This window comes from Natrix helvetica (genome assembly GCF_964273705.1).
Source record: "Natrix helvetica genome assembly, chromosome: 1".
Taxonomy (NCBI): Eukaryota; Metazoa; Chordata; class Lepidosauria; order Squamata; family Natricidae; genus Natrix; species Natrix helvetica.
In genome coordinates, this window is record NC_138548.1 from 181,258,464 (window position 1) to 181,281,396 (window position 22,933).

General features: G+C 39.4%; 1 protein-coding gene across 3 annotated transcripts in view; it reads right to left on the reverse strand.

The window, feature by feature from the left end:
- Positions 1–4,534: 4,534 nt before the first annotated feature.
- The window catches only part of ALS2 (alsin Rho guanine nucleotide exchange factor ALS2), a 60,947-nt gene continuing 42,548 nt past the window's right edge, over positions 4,535–22,933 (reverse strand). For all 3 annotated transcript variants that reach the window (XM_081937908.1, XM_081937909.1, XM_081937910.1), the window contains exons 21-34: positions 18,171–18,335; positions 17,628–17,739; positions 16,917–16,994; positions 16,692–16,825; positions 15,261–15,428; positions 13,905–14,022; positions 13,074–13,231; positions 12,807–12,929; positions 11,270–11,446; positions 10,604–10,649; positions 9,694–9,755; positions 7,119–7,268; positions 6,189–6,285; positions 4,535–4,726 (exon numbers count right to left, since the gene is read on the reverse strand). In XM_081937908.1, coding sequence (XP_081794034.1) covers positions 4,688–4,726; positions 6,189–6,285; positions 7,119–7,268; positions 9,694–9,755; positions 10,604–10,649; positions 11,270–11,446; positions 12,807–12,929; positions 13,074–13,231; positions 13,905–14,022; positions 15,261–15,428; positions 16,692–16,825; positions 16,917–16,994; positions 17,628–17,739; positions 18,171–18,335 — 1,627 coding nt within the window. In that variant the 3' untranslated portion in view covers positions 4,535–4,687. The remainder of the gene's footprint in view (positions 4,727–6,188; positions 6,286–7,118; positions 7,269–9,693; positions 9,756–10,603; positions 10,650–11,269; positions 11,447–12,806; positions 12,930–13,073; positions 13,232–13,904; positions 14,023–15,260; positions 15,429–16,691; positions 16,826–16,916; positions 16,995–17,627; positions 17,740–18,170; positions 18,336–22,933) is intronic.

Below are 22,933 nucleotides of genomic sequence, written 5' to 3' on the forward strand. Positions count from 1 at the left end.
TATGGCACCGCCATCTTGTTTTTGGCTTCTGTGCATGTGCAGAGCAATTTTCATTGTAAATTTTTGAAGTGTGGCACCTCCCTGAGCAAACTAGCAGTAGTGGCTGCCGGAACCCACCACTGACATAACATATATGAAATATTCTTTTATACAACTACATAATTCTGCGCTTCCAAAAATACATATTTTGGACTATAAGACGCGCCTACATTTACAGGAGGGAAACAAGAAAAAAATAGTTTTGGCATCTGCGTGTCACATTTTCACCATCCCCAGCCTCCAGAAGCACCTTGCAGTGCTCTGCATGGCCCTCTTTCACCAAAAGCGCACCTGTTTTTGGCCTGCAGAGTGCTTCTGGGGGCCTGGGAGGGCTTGGGAGCCCCAAAACACTCATATTATACTCTGAAAAATATGGAAGATTTTATTTCTGACAGAAGTCACATAATTACAGCTTTTAATAAAATTCACCGGATAAGAACTGGCCTAAGAACTCAGAACTTTGGTTTTTTTTCTGCATACCTAGTCCCACTTTAGACATGAAAGACATGACTTTGGGCCAGTCCATCTCAGTCCAACTCACGTACGGGATTGGTGTGGGGAAAATGAGGAACGAGTATTAGGTATATTCACAAACTTGAGTTATTTATAAGAATAATAAAGGTGACATATAAATATTTTTTTTTAAAAAAATACTGAAGCACAAATATAAGCACTTAGGCCAGAACCCTTGACAATGTGCTTGCTCATTATCAAAACATGCTACAAATAATAGCTAGGTGAATTAAATGTGATTCTTTTTTACAGCTTTGCAAATTTTTGTGAGTCCATGTCCTTAAATGGCTCAAAACATTTGTGGTCAGTGGCTACATATGATGATTCTTAAGTTCACACTACATCTGATAGTGCTATAATATAACGGGCAGCTGGTAGACACCTTTTGAGGCTTTAGGAGATCCTATCATGGGGATGAACCAAAATAGGTTGTTTTCCTTTGTGGGCATCCCATTGATCCTGAAAAAAGAAGCTTTACACCCCAAAGAGTCTCAAAACAGAAAACAATCCTTTAGGATTGATTTTATTTACTTTAGTGATTGGATAGCAAACGATGCTGTTAAAGTGTTCCAATATCTCAGGGCCTGTCACAAAGAAGAGGGAATCAAGCTATTCTCCAAAGCACCTGAGGGCAGGACAAGAAGCAACGGGTGGAAACTAATGAAGGAGAGAAGCAACTTAGGAGACATTTCCTGACAGTTAGAACAATTAATTAGTGGGACAACATGCCTCCAGAAGTTGTGAATGCTCCAACATAGGACATTTTTAACAAGATATTGGATAACCATTTGTCTGAAGTTGTGTAGGGTTTCCTGCCTAAGCAGGGGGTTGAAGACCTCCAAGGTCCCTTCCAACTCTATTATTTTTTTTTAAAGAATTTTATTGGTTTTTAAACATTTTTGGGAAAAGGTATGAGGGTACATAGAAAATTTTGGCAGCTCCCACGCTAGTGGTAGAAATCCCTCCAAATCTCACAATTTTTACAATATTAAAAACGTATAAAAGACAGAAAACAGAATCTTATTCTACATTGTATCAATCATGTGTTCAATCATCTTTTCCTTTGTCACTTTCTGGTATATCAACAATTACAAATATTTCAAATACTTTTATTTTTGTGACCTGAGCCTTTTCGATATTGCTCCTTCCTCCCTGTCCCCAGGTGGAGCCACAGCGCCCCCCCCTTCATATCTTGTACCTTGCTACCCTTTTCACTACCTTCCCTATGTTCGTCCTCTAGGAGAGAAAAGTGTTTTTTAATGAAGGCTTCAGCCTCCTGCACTGTATTAATTCTAATTCTATTTCCCTCCCAAAAAAACAACATTCCCTCTGGCAATAACCATCTAAACCAAACTCCTTTATTGTATAATTTCTTTAATAAAGAGGAATACTTCCTTCTTTCTCTTATCTTTTTCGGAATTTGCTTAAGAATGGTGATTTCTTCATCTTTATATTTTAGTGGTCCCTCCCTTTGGGCCCCTAGCACCTCATCCCTTGTGGTTCTCCTGAGAAATTTAACATGTACCTCCCTTGGAACATTATGTCTTCTAGCATATGCTGAATTAATCCTGTAAACCAGATCCATATCCCACCACAACTGTTCTTTATTTCTCTTAATGTATTCTGCTAAAATTTTACTCATAATATCCTTAAGGTCTTCATTTTCTGTCTCTGGTAGGTTCTGGAATCTGAGAAAAAAGGACATTCTTTCAAATTCTATTTTTGCCATAAAGTTTTCCAAGTCTACATTTCCCTTCCGGACTACCTTAACCTCCTCCCCCAGCCCAGCCGCCCCTTCCTCCACCACCACAATTCTCTGTTTGTTTTCTGAAATATGATGTTGAACACCTCTGAGTTCATCTTTAAGATCTGTCACCTCTTTTTTCAACTCATTTTGACCCATTATTTCTTGAAACATTTGGGTAACAGATAGTTCTTTTGAGCTCTCTCCAGACCCTTCTTGTTGTAACAATGAAGTAATTTTCGTTTGCTGCATGCTTGGACTGGAGGTGGCAGACGCAGGAGCCGAAAATGACTTGCCCATTGGTGGTTTCTTAGGCCCCATTTGTCTGAGTTCAGAGATGGTATAAGTCTTTTACAAAGAAAATGGCGTCAGCGGAGTGCGCAGCTGTGCCGGTCCAAGGAGGCAGGCAAATCCAAAAGGGAAGAGTTAATTCTCCTTCACAGTTCCAAGGCACCGAGGCACACCAGAAAGGGGAAAGTCAAATAATCAAAGTCCAGGAAGACCACATAACAGGGGAGGTCCAGATTTCCCTCAGAGAGGGTAATAAAACAGTATCAGGGGGATTTTTTTCCTGAAGGTAGTTTCAAAAGGCAGACTTCATTTGTAAGTGCAAAAACAAAGACGGAAGGGAGCCATCTTGGCTCCTCCTTTCACAGGGAGAAAAATGGAGATCTCCATAAAGTTTTTTAAAAAGAACAGCTCAGCAATCATCTCTTGCAATTGTGATAGCAATCTTTCTCACAGTTAGTTCAAGTGACGAGTCAGCCTTTATTCTCTCTCCATTCCAATATAGAGAGAGCTAATTTAAATACCGCTTAATCCAAGGGGGGGGTGTAAAGAGAAGAAACACCCATCTCTAATCTTCAGTTTCAAATAAATTGAACACGAACTTACAATAGTCAGCTGCTTATCCTTTAATGATGATTAAGGAGATCAGGATGGCTCCCCCACCACCAGCATTCAGCCGCTCTTCCTTGGATTAATTCCTTTCTCCTGGAGCCCATTCAGCAAAAGGGCGGACAGCCCGAAGCTCTACCATGCCCCCCCTCCGCTCCCCGGCTCCTAAGGCGAGGCTGAAAAACACCCCCGCCGGCTGCTGCCGAGTCCAGGGGGTTCCAGCGAGCTGCCCTGCGGCAGGAGACCCCTCCAAGGTCCCTGTGCTCCTTACGGAGCCCACTGAGGAGACGAACGGCGAACAGCGCATCCGTCGCCTGCAGGAACTGGAAGTGATCTCCCCAACTCTGTTATTCTTAATGCAGAAAACTAATATTGAAATGATTATAAAACATTTCCAAAAAGTGATTTATATATTACAACAAAAGAATGACAGAATTAGTATTTTTATTATGAAAATTGCTTCATTTATAATTACAGTTCAACAAAAATGCATTTTTAATAAAAGAAGTTAACACACAAGCATGATTCTGATGTCCAGAGGTTATTTGTATTGAATATTATTAACTGAATTTAATCAGGGGAGTATTTCTGTTATAATAAAGAACAGCACCTGTTTTATCCAGAATGAGAGCTACTCATACAAGGCAAAGAAAAAGTAACAAGAACAATGACATAGAGTTGCTGGTAATAAGGTTTCCTTCTGTCAAATGGCATTGCAGATATAGCCGTTCAAAAATCACATAATGATAATACTTCAATACTGAGAGCATATCTTTAGTAAGATTGTAGTTTTATCATTCTGTAACATGAAGTCCACCATTGTTAGGTAAACCATTCCAACTGTAGCTTATAAAGTTTGTTCATCAAGGCTTAGAAGAAATAAGAGTTCTGTAAACATTTTTAATATTAAATTCAGTGCTGGCATTTACAATGACCAATGTTCCTTGATGTTAAATAATACATTCCCCTTTACACCTCCCCCCCAAAAGTAAAGAAATATCAGCTCCCACATATTTAACACTTTTGAATTAATAAATCCAACAGCTCTCGATTTCACGCAAGCACTTGTACTTTATAACTTTACAGAGAGGATTTTTTTTCACAAACTATTTTTTTTTAGTAAGAAGGTTATTTGTGTCAACTATTTTTCCCCAGTGACACACAAACCTAGGCAGTTTCATTTAAAAATAATACAGTAGTTCCATAGTGCATTTCAGTCCTTCAAAATCACAACATTTTTAACTTCTGTGTCAAAAGCAGCATGTTCCTGGATGGTATTTTTCTTTCTTGAGATCTATGCGAGTCTAACATTTTCTTCAAAAAATAATTGCTTTCCAAATCTTATCTCTTTTTCTTTGATCTGACATCTTTGCTTTTTTCTGACTTTAAAGCTTTAGAAATTACATCCACAGATTGACGTCTCTGTTTTCATTTTAAGTATTTTAGGGAGGATGAATAAAAATTCAGGCGAGTCTTCTACATAAGGCAAATATGTTAGGTAAGCTTTTCATGCTGAATCTGGTAATAGCATGCCTAAAAATAAAGTTTTGAAAAATAATAAGCAAATACATCTGATTCATTAAACATCCTTAATTTGCCAACAGTAAAAGAAGTATAAAATTATAAAACAATGAAAATAAAAATAAAATAAAACGCTAAATATGACTAATAGAAAACAAAACAAAAACAGATCCCCCAAAACATGCTAAAGACTATGCAAAGTACTAAGAAAAAGTCATCTAGCAAAATACATTTGTTCTTTTAAATAAATAAAAAAATAGCTCCCTAAAATGCAAATATTCAAGTCTTATGCTGTCTAGAACTTAAAAAATAGTATCACGTGAGAATCAACACAGTTGATAAAACACTAATTGTCCTATTAATAACTTAACTTCCAATTAATATATTCTATTTTGAATTAACTGACATTTCAAAGCAGTCTTCAAAGACATCCTTATCCAATAAACTGCAGTAATCTAACTATCGCCAAAGCAGCATGTGTACATGTGTGTATATGCATGTGTGTGTTTATCTGCAGAACTATTCCTGTACACTGTCTCACTACATCAGTGAGACAGACCACTGGTGACTCCAGTGACAATAATGAGTTCAGGAACACCATTCAATTATGATCTTTAACAAACTAAACCTCTCCAAAAGAGATTGAACATCATAACCTAGATAGATGACCTTTCCATGAACCAGTAGATGCCTAACCTGCACTAAATCCTTTCTTGGCCTTCATCCAATTCATTATAATGCTCAAGTACTTATTCAGGATATGTACTTCCCTGAAATGAGCTAAGTAAAAAAGAGAAGGGAAGATGAGTGATAGCAGTTCAGCTCTCACCTTTGATGTGGTTTCAGATAGATATTAACAAAAGAGGATAAAACTGACCCCTCCTCCTCCAAGGAATCCCTTGATAAGGGCTCTGCTTACGGTATAATCTACAATTTAGCCAGTCTATGTGAGACTGCAAATGACCTAAGAGAATGATCTGAGTGCACTTTCTTCTATATTCTTAGGCAAAGCTTATTGCTATGGCTATTTCTTTAAAAAAATAGAAATAAAACCAGACCAAAGTAGATTTAGAGAATAAACTTTATCCAGATGCATCCAAGAGTTTGTCAGGAAATACTTTCAGATCCATCTTTATCAGGAAATACATATTACTAGCTAGTAACATTTCTTCATCAAGGTAATTGTCCAGGTTACATTCAGTTAGGATTAGCCTAAGTACTGCCGTTTCAAAGAGGCCTCTCTTTAAAAAAATATAACAATAATAATTATAACCAGCTATTCTTTCCTTGTTAGTAGCAATGAGCCAAGACAGGCAAAGAATAATTGGACATGCAAAATATTATTTTCTCTATATTTGATCCAGGTCAAATTAGGTGAATTTAATACTAACTAAATCAAGTCTACGATTTAAAAGAAAATGATACAGAGGACATTACAAGATGACTTTGAATAATCAACAGAACTAAGACATGCCTTCAGAGTAGTGAACATAATGCCTTGCTCCCCATGTTGGAGATAGGGATCCATGAGGTCCTCGATCAAGTGCACTTCAGATCCCAAATTTCTTATTCTGCCACAAAAAGGAAACATAGTTACACCAAGTGGTATTTGACAAAAAATAAAAAGCTGAAAAGGGATGTTTTGAGTTTATACTGAGTTTGTAGGCAATTTTCCATTTTGCCTATTCCAGAATGTTTTTTGAGCCTCCGGTAAATTTGGAACAATTCTCAGCTCAAAATTGGATGCCTGGAATGTGAAATGGGCATTTTTGTTTTAATCCAAACATTTTAACCCAAAATGTTTCAAATTCAAAATATTGCACGTTATTGCACTGCACATTATTCCTTTTTTTATTGCAAATATATTATTCAACATTTCTTGTGGAATCAACCACAAAGCAAATTTTCAGGAATAACTCCCAAACTATGAATACCTAAACATCAATATTATCATCACATAAAGTTATTTATTGTGATTGTATTCCTTCCTAATCAATTTTACAATAATTGCATTTTGTTTTAGCCTACGAGTCTTTCACTGAAACTTTTTCTGCTGGAAGATTATCACAGGTGTTCAATAACAACTATGTTTTATTCTATGTGTAGGAAGAGAATCACATATCTTCTCAAAGGAAAAGATACAGCTTTCAGTTTCATTGTATAGTTTCAGTGCCAGAGATTCCTATGACTTCTTTTTAGAAAATACAATTACCATATTAAAATAAGAGCTATATTTTCAAACTAGCCCATTCAGAAGAGGATCAATTAAAATGTTATGCTAGAATGCCAACAGCATCAGTGTTACTTAATAAAACACAATTGGGTCCCATGGCTTATAACAGTTAGACCAATGATGGAATAATTATAGCTATAATTAAAGGATTTAGTACAGTATTTTACTTACCGGGCTCGTAGCACCACATACAGAAAAACGGGAAACAAATCATCCATGGACCAAAGGAAATCTTCATGAAGAGACTCAAGAACGCTCTGTGAGATCTCCTCAAATGTCTGTTGGATCACCTTCAACTTGTCAGTAGGTGTAAACGTTGTGCTATTAGGAAGATTATTTTGAGTGTTGAGTGCAAAAATGAGAATTTTGTTCAATCTCTCAATATTAAATTGAACCTCTCCTCTGATTATTTCAGACATATGAGGGATTACAATATCAATGAAATTCAATAACAGATCCAAAGTTCTAGACATATTGAGAAGAGAGAGGCCTTCAGGATGAGTTTCCTTCTTTAAGACTGGAACGTTCTTATTTTGGAATAAATAGCAAAAGAATGGTTAGAACACAGAGTTTTGGAAAGTTATAAAAGGACTAAGGGGCCAGATGGATTTGAAGTAAGATTTTAGTTACAAGAATCAGTCCAAGGGTTTTAAATTTTTTATAAAGACCATATATCTTTTTGATTTTAAAACAATGTCAGAAATCTTTTTGTGGGAAAATGTTGATTAGAAAAAGAAACATGACGACAGATAACATGGAAAGTTGGACACTACAGGAAAGCAGAAATAACTATAGTAATACAAAAGAATGCAAATGACCATTGTCTGCAATGAGTGTGAGTTTTTTCATTCCCCATCATCCAGTGAGAGCTGAAGAAGCTACTTGGATGAGAAATGAAATGTCTTCAAAGAAAAACAAGAAAGTCCAGTTGCCCCTTGTAAAAGCACCTTTGCCCTGAACAACTATGACCTGGATGACTGAGAATCTCCATAAGCATTTAACTATACTAATAATTAACGAAGAAGAGACCCACTAATATAGAATACTCTAACTTTGGAAGAATTCAAGAATATTTAGGGTGGAATTAGATTTAAGAAAATAAAAATAAAAATATTCTAACTGAAAAATTCAGGATATTTGGAAACAATGAATACAGACATTTCAGACTTACTGCTATCATAAAAATGGATTTAAAACTGTTAGAAGAGGACAACACAGATATTGAGACTGCTGTGAATGAGGAACTAAAATGACATATTACAAGAACAATATGGAAAAAGATGTAACATTGGATTTTCAAATGAAATGGCTATTATCTTAATTAAAAGGGACATACAGATAAAACATTAGATGTTTGGATTGGATAACTTTTTTATTTCAACATAAAAGAAACATGTTAAATTTATGAAGGAATTTCTGAGAATAAATAAAGAGAAAATGAAAAGAAATAACCTTTGGGTCACTAAAGAAATTAAAGATCAATATTCTTAAAAGCAAAAGGAAGGAATATAAGGTTGGCTTATTTATCAAGGTTAAAATATATATGTTGCTGTTTCTGGCAATTCTTAATGGATATCTGCTGGTTATGATTGAATGAAAAGATGTTAACACTTATTTATAGATAAGGAATAAGATGTAGAATGAACGGTTGTTTTGTTGTTAATACCAGAAAAGAAAATAAGTTATTAAAATTATTGATACGTGTCTTGATGAAGGGATAAGTAATTTGTTTATATATCTCTTTTCTTTATTGTTTTTTGTTTTTCTTTGCATCTTTTTTCCTTTTTATATATTTTTTAGTTTGTGTTTTTTTCCTTTATAATTGTAAATTTTAATAAAAAATATTTTTTTTAAAATAATGTTTGTTCTATGGATAGACTGTGCCCAAAATTCGTTTTGGAAAAAATGGCAGAAGAGAAATAAGTTTTATCTGACAAGACAGAGATAGAGTTGACATTAAAAGTAGATTTATAAATGACAGCTACAGGAATGACATGGAAAGATGATTCATTGGACACACAAAATTAATTGGTTAATGCTTTAAAAATCAAAAGGGAATTACAAATAAACCACCAAGAGAATGACTGGGATAATTCTTTTATACTGGATTGACAAGAGATTTGTTAAAGCTTGAGTGAATCTTGTGAGAAAGGGCAAAAAAGAGATGAAAAGAAATAAAGTTCTATGACATTATTTGAATGGATTAAAGATTAATATTGTTATAAGTAAAAGGAAGGCATATAAAGTTGATTTATTTAATTAAGATTAAAATAGACGTGTTATTTCTGGCACCCTTAATGGACTTTTGCTGAGACCAGGATTGAAAGTATGACATTTTATGGATTGATTTATAGACAAGAGATGAGACATGGGATGAAGAGATTGTTTGTTGTAAATTAAGAGGCAGTGAAAAGGTACTAAAATTGTTTATTCTTCTTGTGATGAAGGCTGGAATCTATCTATCTATCTAAAAATTATTTTTTTAAAAAGAGAATGTGGCAAATTCTGTTTAGCCTATATTTTCTTTTGTCTACATAAACCATTAACCCAAAGTTCATTAAAATCCTTATTTAGAATTGATAAGATATCAAAACTAAAATGTGTACGTGATGAAACAGTGAGATAAATTTATTAAAACTGTGAATGAGACAGCTTGAGTATATGACACAAAATCATTAATCACAAGGTAAGTCAACCTATTTCCCACTGAAAGGTGGGAAGGTAAGTATGCTAATTTTGAAATTACCTGATCTGTTGTAGGCATTCCACAGCAGAAGCAAAACAGGCATTTTTTGAATTTGTTAATACCTAGGCATAAGAATAGAAATTATAATTATGGTTTGCTTTAGCAGTAAGAATCAAAACTGAACTGGAATAAATTATTTAGCATATTGATTTCCCCCCCAAAACTTTATTAAATAAGAAAAATATTATATACAAAAAATGCAAAGAAAAAAAAGTTAAAAAAAGAGGATGGGTGGAGAAAAAAAGCAAAATTAAGAAATGCACTAAAATATAAACAGAGAGCAAGCCCCTTTGCTTACTAGCACTAACAATGTTACCTACTGGTAATGAAACGTCTACAAGAAAACAACCAAGCTCAGAAAGCACCTAGGATCCCACACCTATGCTTTTAATATGTTCATTTCATAAAAAGCATATGATTGACCTAAATATTATTTAGTTGCTGGTTTAAAATAACTGTTACAAGGCATAATGATGCAAAAGTGATGTCTCACTGTCACATCATTCATAGGATATTTTGTACTTTATAAAAATCACAAAATGCAGTTTCTAAAAGAAAGCATCCTTCAACCAATAGAGAATCTGAACATCTTGGGAATAGTAAGTTTTCTGCCAAAATAAGTAAATATTCTAAGAAACCAAACATCTAAAAATAATGATAGGAAATATGCGTGAGAAACGTTCCCTGTAAATATTACAACGTTATTGCTGCAGGAAATATGAATTGTTCCTGGAAGACTTAACTGTTCTAGAATAATACTAAGTGTAAAAAAGATACATGACTTGATACTTTAAATATTAACTGAAAGATACTGACAGTATATTCTTCAATTCTCTTTCAACCAGGATAAAAATTCAGAAGAATAACAAACATGAATTGTACAAGTAAAATTCCTGTAAATAAAACATACCTTTTTATTTTCACCAAAGGCAGATGCTGTTGTTGGCCAAAACTTCCTGTAAGTAGTACCATAAAACAACTATGTCATAGAAGAAAGATTCTTAAATGTAGAATGAGTCATATAGAAAATGAGTCCAAACAACTAGTGTGAAAGATGCAGGCCTAGAATTTTAGAGGCATTAGAGGCATCTGCATTATTTTCAGATACAAAGATATCCCAGATCAATAAAGCCCTAATTATCACTGAGGTCCAATTTCTTAAAAGTTCTTCTCAATGTAAAGAGTATCTAATGAAAGAGAATATATAGTGGATTTACCTATAAAAATTAAAGCACTTCTAGACTGGACCACATTATATTATCTAGATATTTTTGACAAGGGAAATTCATGAGGTGATCTTTCAACGTTTCTTTTGGTATTCAAAGCAAGCCTATTTGAATGCCAAGAAATTCAAATAATTAATATGACGTACAGGAACTTCTTAAGATCATAGTAATTGTTTCCTACTACAAATCCTTTGAGGATTGAAAGTGCTTAGTCAAGTAAAACTTTATCTATTTGGAAGGGACAAAAAGGAAATTAAATCTTTTTTCTCTTGCTTAAGCAATAATTAAAACATACATGCACAAGAAAGATTAGCTTTCAATATTTTTTCAACATGTGGAAGCATGCTTACGTTTGCACTCCCAAAAAGCTCAATAGTGCTTTATCTGGTTGTTTGTTCAAACGTAGAACACATTCCCAGTAAACATCTTCCTCTCGTTCATTGTCCAAGGCATACAGCATAAATAGAGGAGGGTAAAGTCGTGGGAGCAGCACAGGAAGTAATAAGCCAGAGCTTGTAACCACATAGCTTAAACACATGAAAAGCAGGAAACAAAACATTTGAGATGTTATTTTGAGGAACTGGTGTTCTATGAACATTAGCATAATTGATTTGATGCAGACCAACGAATCTTTTCTTAATCAAGAAAACATGTTGAAAAAGCAAAAGGGAATGAATTTTACATTCTCCTACCTTTTCTGTATAGGACGCCTCCCCCCCTTTTCTTACCCAAAATTTAGAAATCAGGCTAAAACTGTCTTGAGGGGGGAGCGCAAAGTGCCAGCAGAGCACCCAAGGGTTGGGGAGGGTGCTGAAGCGAGTGGGCATCCTGCCTGCAGCACCCATGCTGGCTGCCCCTTCCCGGCCAGAACTGGAATGCCGCTGCGTTGGCATGGGCACTGCAGTCAGGACACGACGAAAAAAACGCGACAGAGATGGAAATCAGGTAGGCAAAGAAATGCTTGGGGGAAGCAAGGGTGTGTGGGCAGTGGTGGGTGGGGCAAACTGTGTGGTGCTTGCTGCAATGGAGAAAAGGGTAGCGGAGCAGCCGACGGAAGGGAAGGAGGCCGCTTTCCCCCTTTCTTCTCCCTGTTCCTCCTTCCCTCGTGCTGACTGCTCCATTCCCCATTTCTCTATTGCAGAGCAGTGCCCAGGATCCACATTGATAGTGTGTGTGTGTGTGTGTGTGTGTGTGTGTGGGGGTATTTAACAAGTGGTTCGTTCAGCATGTACGATGGAGCTGGAGGACAGGGATAGGCCACACCTTCTCCTTTTGGCCCTCGTGTATAAGATGCCCCTCCATTGTTAGGGATTTTTTTTTAAAAGTATCATTTTATACATGGAAAAATACGGTACTTTGGTTGAAATTCTCTTTCAACCAAAGAACAATTACTCCTTACAATACAATACAATACAATACAATACAATACAATACAATACAATACAATAGCAGAGTTGGAAGGGACCTTGGAAGTCTTCTAGTCCAACCCCCTGCCTAGGCAGGAAACCCTATACCGTTCCAGACAAATGGCTATCCAACATCTTCTTAAAGACTTCCAGTGTTGGGGCATTCACAACTTCGGGAGGCAAGCTGTTCCACTGATTAATTGTTCTAACTGTCAGGAAGTTTCTCCTCAGTTCTAAGTTGCTTCTCTCCTTGATTAGTTTCCACCCATTGCTTCTTGTTCTACCCTCAGGTGCCTTGGAGAATAGTTTGACTCCCTCTTCTTTGTGGCAACCCCTGAGATATTGGAACACTGCTATTATGTCTTACCTAAGGACTCAAGTCCATTGAGCTTGAAGCCTCTTTTGATCGGATTTAATGCTAGCTCTTGCTTCCTAAATTTATTTCCTTAAAGACCTTAGTGCTTTCTTCTGATCAAATTACCCTGGCTCTGGAGAGTCTGGTTCCGAGTCCTTTTTTCCAGTACAGAAAGACCTGGTTCCTTTCATCTCAGTCATCAGCGAGGGAATTACACTGCCCTCTTCAGGAAGATCAGGGAACAGGAATCTTAAAACCAACATAAAGGCATTACCATCAAAATGTGTAGTCTAATTGAAAAGTATCCATAAATTTTGAAACAAGATTTTCTTCATCTACTTGTTCTGCAAAATGAATCCACAATTCCCAAGTTGCCTAGAAGCAGCTTCTTACCTGATCAACTGGAAGATGCGTTTCAAATAGGATTTAATCTCCTTCACTGCCTCCTTCAAAAGTCGTCGATTGGCTCCCACTCCCACATACGTCATGCGGTATACAGCTACCAGAGTTTCAACAAGTTTTCCCAAAGGGTGCAGAGGAGTATCACATGCCTAAAAAGATGGAGATGAAAAAATCAGAAAGCTACATAAAAGAAGCAGAACTAAAGGGCTCAAATATAAGATATTTTAAACAATACGTGTATAAATAAATTAAATCTAAAAAGTATCACTTGTGTATCTCACACAAATAGGTCCTAAGTTCAGGATTAATATTTGTACAGTATTACCCAAAATTCATATGAAATGCTTGCAGACAGGGAGGAACCAGTTTTCTTAGAAAATTATTTAACCCAAATTCACGTTTTTATTAAGCATATGATTCTCAAAGTTGCTGTTTTGTATGTATCCTGTCTTAGAGATGGGACGTTAATACCTTTTTTTTTGTAGTCACTAGAATTCTTCTGGCTGGAATTGCTGATAAATGGTGCCCTTAACGTGGATGTTAATGATGATGTACAAACTCAAAACTCTAAAATCCCAAGAAAATTCCAAATCCCATCCGCTTTATATTGTCATCTACCGAATTGTTGTCTGTCCTGTGCAACCAAGCTTCTTTCCAAGGAAGCCCAAATAATAATGGGAACTTTTTCTATGTATTTGTTCATTAGAAAAGTATATTATAAATAGCATTACAGATAGCAGCCCCCATTTTACTCTGCTTAAGGAATTAGTGAACATCAGCAAGCTGTAAATGCATATTATATAGATATTGGCTTGCATATACCTTTATGAGGTATTTCTTAATGTTGTCATATTTTTCCAATGAGAAGGCACCGACATGTTGTGGAATGAACTCCAAGCTTTCCAGGGTTTGTGTGTGTGATCTGCTCAAGAGTTCTGGACTGCAAGAATAGATGGCTATAGTTAGAACCTATACAGAAAAGGGTTGGGAACCAATAAACACAACAATTTTTCAACTGGTAAAATCTGGTAGTTATTAAAAACTGTTTTTCTTTCACAACAGATGATTTTTTTTCCTCTCTAGAAATTAACTATGAATTTTAAAGCTAAAAATGTGGAGGGAAACCAGAAACACATCAGCATAATCAACTATTAATGTTAAATATTTTGATTCTACTGTCTTGCAATTTCACAGTATGAATGAGATTTGTCACGTTCAATCCAGTTTCACATCTTCAAATGGATGATTATTTTTAAAATTGTATAATTACTGATTTTAAGTGCACAAATATTTTTTTACTGTATCACTGACAAGATTTTTTTTAATCCAAAACTCTTTAATAGGTAAGTAATTATGAATAGAAAACAACAAATACCGTATTTTTTGGAGTATAAGATGCATCTTTTTCCCTCAAAAAAGAGGCTGAAAATCTGGGTGCGTCTTATATACTGAATACAGCAATTTTTGCCTCCTGAAACCCCGCCCCCTTCACCAAAATGGTTGTGCATAGCCTCTATGAAGCTTTTGGAGAGGTCCTGGGGGCTGGGGAAGGCAGAAATGAGCAAAAAACAGCCCATTTTTTGCTCAATTTTACCCCCCCAGCCCCCAATATTACTATATAAGCTTCCTAAAGGCTATCCATGCCCCCCCCCTTTTTTACGAAAAACGGGCCCATTTTTGTGAAAAATGGACCATTCTTTGCTCGTTTTTGCCCCCCCCATCCCCCCAGGAGAACTCTGCAAGCTATTTATGCCTCTTTTGTGGGGGAAAATGGGCCCGATTTTGTGAAAAACGGGCTGTTTTTGGGAGGTTTGCAGAGTGCAAAAACTTTTTAAAAAAAATTTCCTCTTCAAAACCTTGCTGTGTCTTATATTCCGGTGCATCTTATACTCCGAAAAATATGGTATGTGAAAAATAGCTCCACTATAGAGCATCTCACTAATGTATTTTCTCTGTCAATACCAAAATAATTTAGAATAAACCAGACTGAAGAATTTTGTATTAAGGATTAAAAAAGGGATTAAGAAGCACTTTTCATGTTACTTATCCATAAATACAAATTGCTTATATTCCAGGTATTTGCAGATTAACTTCCCTTTTAACAAGAAAATAAATGGCAACTGAACTTTGCATTAGAACTGTCCTATTGAACAAAATACATCTACCCCACCTACTAACCTTCCTTTGTGTTGCCTTCGATTGGTTGTCAGGGCAACAGCAATGTTATCCCAAGCTTTCCACTTATCCCCTTGACCTGGCTGTTCACAGCCGAGCTGGTGCCAGCCGTCCTCGAACACTGCCCTCCACTTCTCGTCTGCTGGGACAGCAAGGTTTCCTAACTTTCGCCTATATTTGGCAACATTTAACGAACAGTAACTACAGGTTTAACCAAATAAAACAAGAGTCCACTTCTGAAAAGTTCCTCCACAAAGCAGACTTTTTGATATCATGAACAAAAGTAACTCTTAATCTACACTAAAAACCTTTAAATGCATTTGCACAGAAAGAGTGAATGAATCAGCATATCCTTTTTTGCACCAGTCAAAACAGTCTTCCTAGCTCCAATCCCTTCTCCCCCAATCCCAACTTTTGAGGCTTGACTAGTTCTATGGTACTAATGAAAGTGTTTAAGCTCTTTCTATATGCAACTTGTATTTAATTCACCATTTCAAGATGAGTAGTCATATTGCAAAAAAACAACAAGAAGTTTTCATGAATCAATATCAACAGTTTCTATTATTACTGAAAATCTGCCAACTATAATGTAAGTGGGCTTCTTAAATATTTCAAATAATCATCTGATTCAAAAGTACTAGAGATAGCTGCATATTTTTTTTTTATTTAATTGAATTAACCTTCCTGCAAATTCATTTACCCCTTGAATTCTGCACAAAGAAAAGACAGCAGCCTTGATTCTGCTGGTGCTGCAACCCAAACTGATGCTGTAGGAGTAGAAGCCTCCTCGGAATCACTGGATAGGCAGCCTGGCATCCACAAAGGGGTTCTCTAAATAAATAAAGATCCCAGGCTGCTAAATTGCAATAACTACCAAGTACCATATCAGATGCTAATGAGTGCAATTTCTCCAGCATTGGGCCCTACTTGATATTACCACAGCACAGTTACAGGAGATTTTCTATTGGAATTTAAAGCTTTCAAATGCCTTTAAGGAGACATTTCAGTTAGGGGCCTTTCAGGAAACAATCTTGGAAATTTTAAGCACATTGGAAATTTGAGTAATAGATCATATACAGCAGGGCTGTCAAACTCAAGGCTTGTGGGCCGGATGCGTCACATGCTGCCCCCCCCCAGTTTAGCGAAGGGGGAAAAATCCCGATATGTAATGTGATGCCGCCATGACACCATACGTTTGACACCCCTGATATAGAGCTAATAAAAGTCTCCTTCAGTCCTATTCATGACCTGTTTTCAAAAGTCATATTAGATGCAGATACTTGTCCCAAATTGTCCACCTCATTCTCTGGTCCAATCATCTAAACTGGCTTGATTGGGAAAGCACTGGGCCTCCGAGTTAATGCCAGTGTTACAACAGTTAATTACCTACAATGATAGAACCATCTGATGAGAAGCTAGCTCCCATCCACTCACAGTGTTTTAGGCCGATCTTTCTCATGATCATATAAAGTGGGCTTGAAGTAGGTCCCTGTAATCTTTATTCCAGATCCCCATTCACCACTGAAAGTGCCTTCAATAGTGTCTCCATTTGGCAAAGTCAGTGTTCCCTTAGAAGAAAAAGCGGAAAGAGGAAAAATATGCAATGAATTTCTTTTTAATAAGCTGTTCTATTTAAGGAAAGCAGGTGTTTCAAATTACCTTTCCATTAAGGGTCCAATTATCTGAAAATTCTCCTTCATATACCGTGTCATCTTCAGAAAGCAAAACACCAGTCCCCTGCGGAGAATATAGTACTGCAATCAGTGCAAGGCACGTTTGGAATGATTCTCATATTATCATTGTTCATTATTTAAAATTTACATCTTACTTTTTCAGATATTTTAGATAACAGCATTTAAAAAAAAGTTAAATGGGTATGTTAGTACTTTATTTATTATCACTAGATTCCATTTAATATAAATTTTTTGTTTTAATACACTTCACTTAAAATTCTCTGAATGACAAAAATGGCTATTGTTTTTACAGCTGGCACTTTATAATGTTCCAAAAATAAATCAATGTATTCAATTAACTTTCTGCAGAGAAAATAGCCTGAAAACTCCAGCAAAACAACTGGGATGGGGAAAGAATAAAATTTCTCCTATTTTTCTTTCCATCTGGTAGGTCTTATAAATTCAAATAAACAGATAAAATCTTTCACCTGTACATAATCTGGGTCATTTGAAAGACAAAAATTTCACTAGAACACTGTTGATTAGAAATATGATTCCAAACTAAAATACTACCTTTAAAAAATAAGTGCAATAATATTATCATATATACATATATTGTCTTTTAAAGGGCAAAGCAAAATTGGGCAAAGGTAAAAATGTTTCCCCATTATACAACATTTACTTATATGAAACTCACCATCATTTTATTGTTGTTAAAGGATCCTTCATAATATAATCCAAACTGTGTGACCACAACACCATTGCCTTGGCAAAAATCATCTTGCCACATCCCCATGTATTTTTCTCCCCTAAAGATACAGAAACACATTACTGTCTCTAAAATCTGAAAAATTGAGAAATGAGGTCAATTGGATTAGATGACATTCTAATTTAAGTAACAGCTTATTATAGTTGAGCAATTGTTTCAACAACTACAAAAATCATATCAAAAATCTATTACCATCCTTTCAGATTTAAAAACTTGTACTTACAGGCACAGACTTTTGTGAATTTCTCACTCTTAAATTCAAGACTGGTGATTAGGTGTCTAATGGAAACTAAAAGTAATCATGTCACTGAAATTTATTTTCAATGAATTAGAACTAGTATTATATCTCATTTCGAGGATTATTTAGGTTCTCTGCTTAAGAATAAACATTTCTTAGCAATTCTTTTTCCTGTTACAATATAGTAGTACTATATTATTAATATAGTAATTCAAATGTTCAGATCTATTTACCTTGTAATATCATCAAATACTCCATATCCAGCCTTCTTATCCATCACCCATTGGCCAATGAACATGCTAGGTGAAGAAGAAGTCAGTTTCCCACTGCGTAGAAGGCCATGGCCATGACGCATATTATCTTGAAAGCTTCCTTCGTAGACCTCCCCAGTTGCATACCTAGAAGGAAAAATAAGTCTGCCTTACTACAAAGAAACTGAGGTTTTTGCACCATTTCTCCATCATGTTTTTCTTTCTCTCTCTAACCAACAGAGATGAATGATTATTATGTGGGCAATACCATTTTGATAGGAATGTGGAAACGTAGATTATAAGGCTAAGGAAAATATTTCTGGCAATGGATGTTCCCACCATCGTGGCACTTTTCAGAAATCTGCTCCGTTTTGTTACCAGTAGTAATTTTATATAAGAACAGTGTAAAAGTCTGGGTATTCCTTGCTCCCCTTTCTAAAACAATGTGGAACTGGCAGGTAGATTATAAAGAGGTGGTTTAAAACCTGGATCGACCGTTGACTTACCTGAACGGTCCTTCTATGTGCGCTGCGAGGGGAATCCAAGCATGGGTTAACTTTGTCCATTAGCCTAGAGACTGAGTTATGCAAATTAGATGACCACGCCTCCTCTGCCTGGAATACTCAGTTTTGCACGAAGGACAGCCGTTGGAGAAGTAAGTCAAAATCAGTCACGACGGCAGTCGGAAGGTATTATTAAGTCACGTCCAGTATAAGTCACGTCCAGAATACGGAAGTCAAAAGTCAAAAGTCACGAGGAGAAGACCCGGACCAGCCCAATCATTGGGCGGGATTGGATTCCCCTCGCAGCGCACATAGAAGGACCGTTCAGGTAAGTCAACGGTCGTTCTCCTGTGCGCTGCTTGGGGAATCCAAGCATGGGACATGCCAGAGCAGTTGACCTAAGGGCGGGAAGTAGGCTGGTCAGGACCCGCAGAGGAGGCGAGTACCTGTTGTAGCACACGCCGCCCAAAGGATGCCTCAGCCGAAGCATAAGAGTCCACTTTGTAGTGCCGAATGAATGGGGATGGCGACGCCCAAGTGGCTGCTCTGCAAATATCCTCAACCGAGGCCTGAGTGGACCAGGCCGCAGTTGTCGCCGCGCTCCTGGTGGAGTGAGGAGTAATACGTCTGGGGACCGGCCGGGATTGAGAGTCATAAGCTAGTGCGATGCAGGCTTTTAACCAACGTCCGATGGTATTGGGGGAAACTTTCTGCCCCATGGAAGAAGGTTGGAATGAGACGAAGAGTGCCTCTGTCCTGCGGAATACAGCCGTGCACTTCACATAGCGACGAAGGGTCCTCCGAACGTCCAGATGATGCCACTGTCGCTCCTGCGGATGAGAAGGATGCGGGCAAAAGTCTGGGAGGACAAGCTCCTGCGCTCTGTGAAACAAGGTATTGACTTTGGGCAGGAAAGATGGATCCAAACGGAGAACCACTCTGTTGGAATGGAATATGCATAGATCAGACCGAACTGAGAGAGCGGCCAGTTCCGAAACTCTCCTGGCAGAAGTAATGGCCACCAGGAATGCTGCTTTGAGCGTGAGTAGTCGCAAGCTGATGGAGCGGATGGGCTCAAAAGGCGAAGATGTAAGCGCCCTGAGTACCAACGGGAGATCCCAGGTAGGATAACGGTGGACAGTTGGAGGCCGGATGTTGGAGGCGCCCTTCAGAAAGGCCTTGATCCGCGCGTGTTGAGTTAGCGACCGGGCCCGACCGCCACTAAGGACTGTGGACAGAGCGGCGACCTGACGGCGTAGAGTGTTCGGTGCCAATCCCTTCTCTAGGCCCGATTGTAGAAAATTGAGGACCTGGGGAACTGATGCTCTGGTCGGAACGATGGTATTGCGACGGCAGCACCTGCAGAAAGCCTGCCACGTGGCTTCGTAAATACGAGTAGTGGAAGGCCTGCGGGCCGCCTGAATGGTGTCGATGACAGCGCTGGAAAAATGAAGACTGGTCAGCTTAGCCCGCTCACGTGCCACACAGCTAACTGCAAGAGCTGAGGATTCGGATGAATGAGAGCCCCCTGGTTGAGCTGGATCTGATTGTCCGGGATGCGCCAAGGGCGGCTGATGGACAGATGGACGAGGTCGGCGTACCAGGGACGTCGAGGCCACATTGGCGCCACTAGGAGAACCTCCGCCTGTTCCGAAAGTATTTTCTGGATGACCAGAGGGAGAATCTGTAGTGGCGGAAAAGCGTACAGTAGGCCGGGCGGCCAGGGGCTGCGTAGAGCATCCGTGCCCTCCGCCCCCTGAGTCCGGAACCGGGTGTAATATCTGGCTGTCTGAGCATTGCAAGGCTGGGCAAAAAGATCCACCTGCGGTGTGCCGAACCGGTGAGTTAGCTCCCGAAAGAGGGAGGGATGCAGCTGCCATTCCGCTTGGTCGACCGTTGCTCGGCTCAACCAATCCGCCTGCGTGTTGGAGTCGCCTGAAATGTGCTCCGCCTTCAGTGACAGCAGTCTGGCTTCCGCCCAGTGATGTAACTTCTCCGCCTCCAGCATCAGGGCCTTGGAACGGGTGCCCCCTTGGCGATTTACGTGGGCCTTGGAGGCTACATTGTCCGTCAGAACTAGAATGTGGTTGTGTGACACAATGTCCCTGAACTCCAGGAGGGCCAACCGGATGGCTCGTAGTTCCAGCCAGTTGATGCTGTTGTTGATTTCCTGGCTGGACCATCGGCCCTGTGCTACCCGATCCAGTACATGGGCTCCCCACCCATACAGACTGGCATCTGTTGTCACCTGGATGCGATCCGGCTCCTTGAACGGGCTCCCCCTGAGGAGTTTGGAAGAAGCCCACCATCGGAGGGATCGGAGTGGCTTGGGTGGTAGACGCACCTTGATCTGGGTGTGGCTTGTGTGAGCTCTCTGGAAGGGGAGCAGGAACCACTGGAGAGGGCGAGAGTGGAATCGGGCCCAGGGAACCACATCGATGCACGATATCATCTTTCAGAGTAACTGGGAAAGAGTGGCCAAGGGAATGAGTCTTTGAGATGATATTCGACTCACCAGCGCGCAGATGCTCTGCCGTCTGTCCTGGGACAGGAACACTTCGCACGTCCTGGAGTTGATGATCGTGCCCAGGTGGAGCAACGACGTGGTTGGTCGTAGGTGGCTCTTGGCGAGGTTCAGGACAAACCCGTGGCGGCGCAGAGCGTCCATTGTGACTTCCAAGTCCCTTACCGCCTGGGCACGCGTTGAAGACAGAAGGAGGATGTCGTCTAAATAACAGTTGACCCGTATGGGCACTGTGCGAAGCGAAGCTGCCACAACTGCGAGGAGCTTGGTAAACGTGCGAGGGGCCGATGATAGGCCAAAAGGCAGGGCCCGATATTGGAAATGACGGCCTGCATAGTGGAAGCGTAGAAACCTCCTGTGGGCCTGATGTATCGGAACATGGAGGTATGCTTCCTTTATGTCGACCGATGTCATCAGGTCGCCGCGGCGTATGGATGCTAAGATGCTTCTGAGGGACTGCATCTTGAATTTTTGGTATTTTATGAAGAGATTGAGCCGCTTTAAATCCAGGATGGCCCGCCATCCTCCTGAGCTTTTGGGAACTAGGAATAAGATTGAATAAAATCCTAGCCCCTCCTGCCCTTTTGGAACCTGCTCTATAGCCTCGATGGACAGGAGGTATTGAATCTCTTCGTTCATTAGGCGCCTTTTCTCTTGACACCTGGGTACCGGACAACGGATGAAGCGTCTTGGTGGGAGGGACAGAGACTCCAGAGTGAGGCCCTGCCTCACTACTTGAAGGGCCCAGGCGTCGGATGTGGTCTCCGCCCATTGATGGGCGTAGGCCAGAAGCCGAGCGCCTATGGCCCCCTCCCCTTGGGAGTCACCGGTACCTGCGAAAGGACCGGTTACCGCCCCCTCGAAAGGGCCGCCTAGACTGAGCCTGTGGTTGGGACTGCTGGCAACTCCTATCCCTAGAACCGAAGCGGTCCTGGCCCCTATCCTGAGCTTGGTTACCTCGGTTATATTGGGGAACGTAAGGAGTGGTGGTGAATCCTGAGTCCCCAGCCCTGAAGTTTTGGCGTCTATTATATGGTTGCTGTCTCCTATCATTGCGTCTGGTGGCAGAAGGAAGGACTTTACGTTTGTCCCTAGTCTCGATAAGAATAGGATCAAGAACGGAACCAAACAGGGCCTCACCCTTGAAGGGCGTGGAAGCCAAACGCCATTTAGAACGAACATCTGCCTGCCAATGGCGAAGCCACAACAGGCGACGAGAGGCTACATTAGAAACTACGGCTCGGGAAGCGAACTTGGCCGTGTTAAGAGTGGCATCCGCAGAATATTCTAGAGCCGCCATCAATTTTGTGACGTCCTGGTGAAGTCTCATGTCTTCAGGGGCAAGCCTAGCCTGTAGTTGCCTGAGCCAGACCAAAGATGTACGATTAAAGAAGGACGCCGCAGAGGCGGCACGTAAGGCCCAGGCCGCTGCTTGATGCGTCTTACGTATGACCATTTCGGCCTTGCGGTCCTCAGCCTTCAATCCCTCAGAAATCTCCGAAGGAATGAGTGCAGGGGAGGCCAGGGCCGCAATGGGAGCATCCACAGAAGGAAATTGGAGAATCTTTTCCAATTCCGGAGTGGAAATGTATAATTTTTTGTCCCCATTGCTAGGGGGGGCCACAGCAGTGGGCTGCGCCCACTGTTTCTGAATGACATCGCTAAAGAGCTTGGGGCAGGGAATAGCTTCCTGTTCTGAAACCTGCTCTGCAAACAGG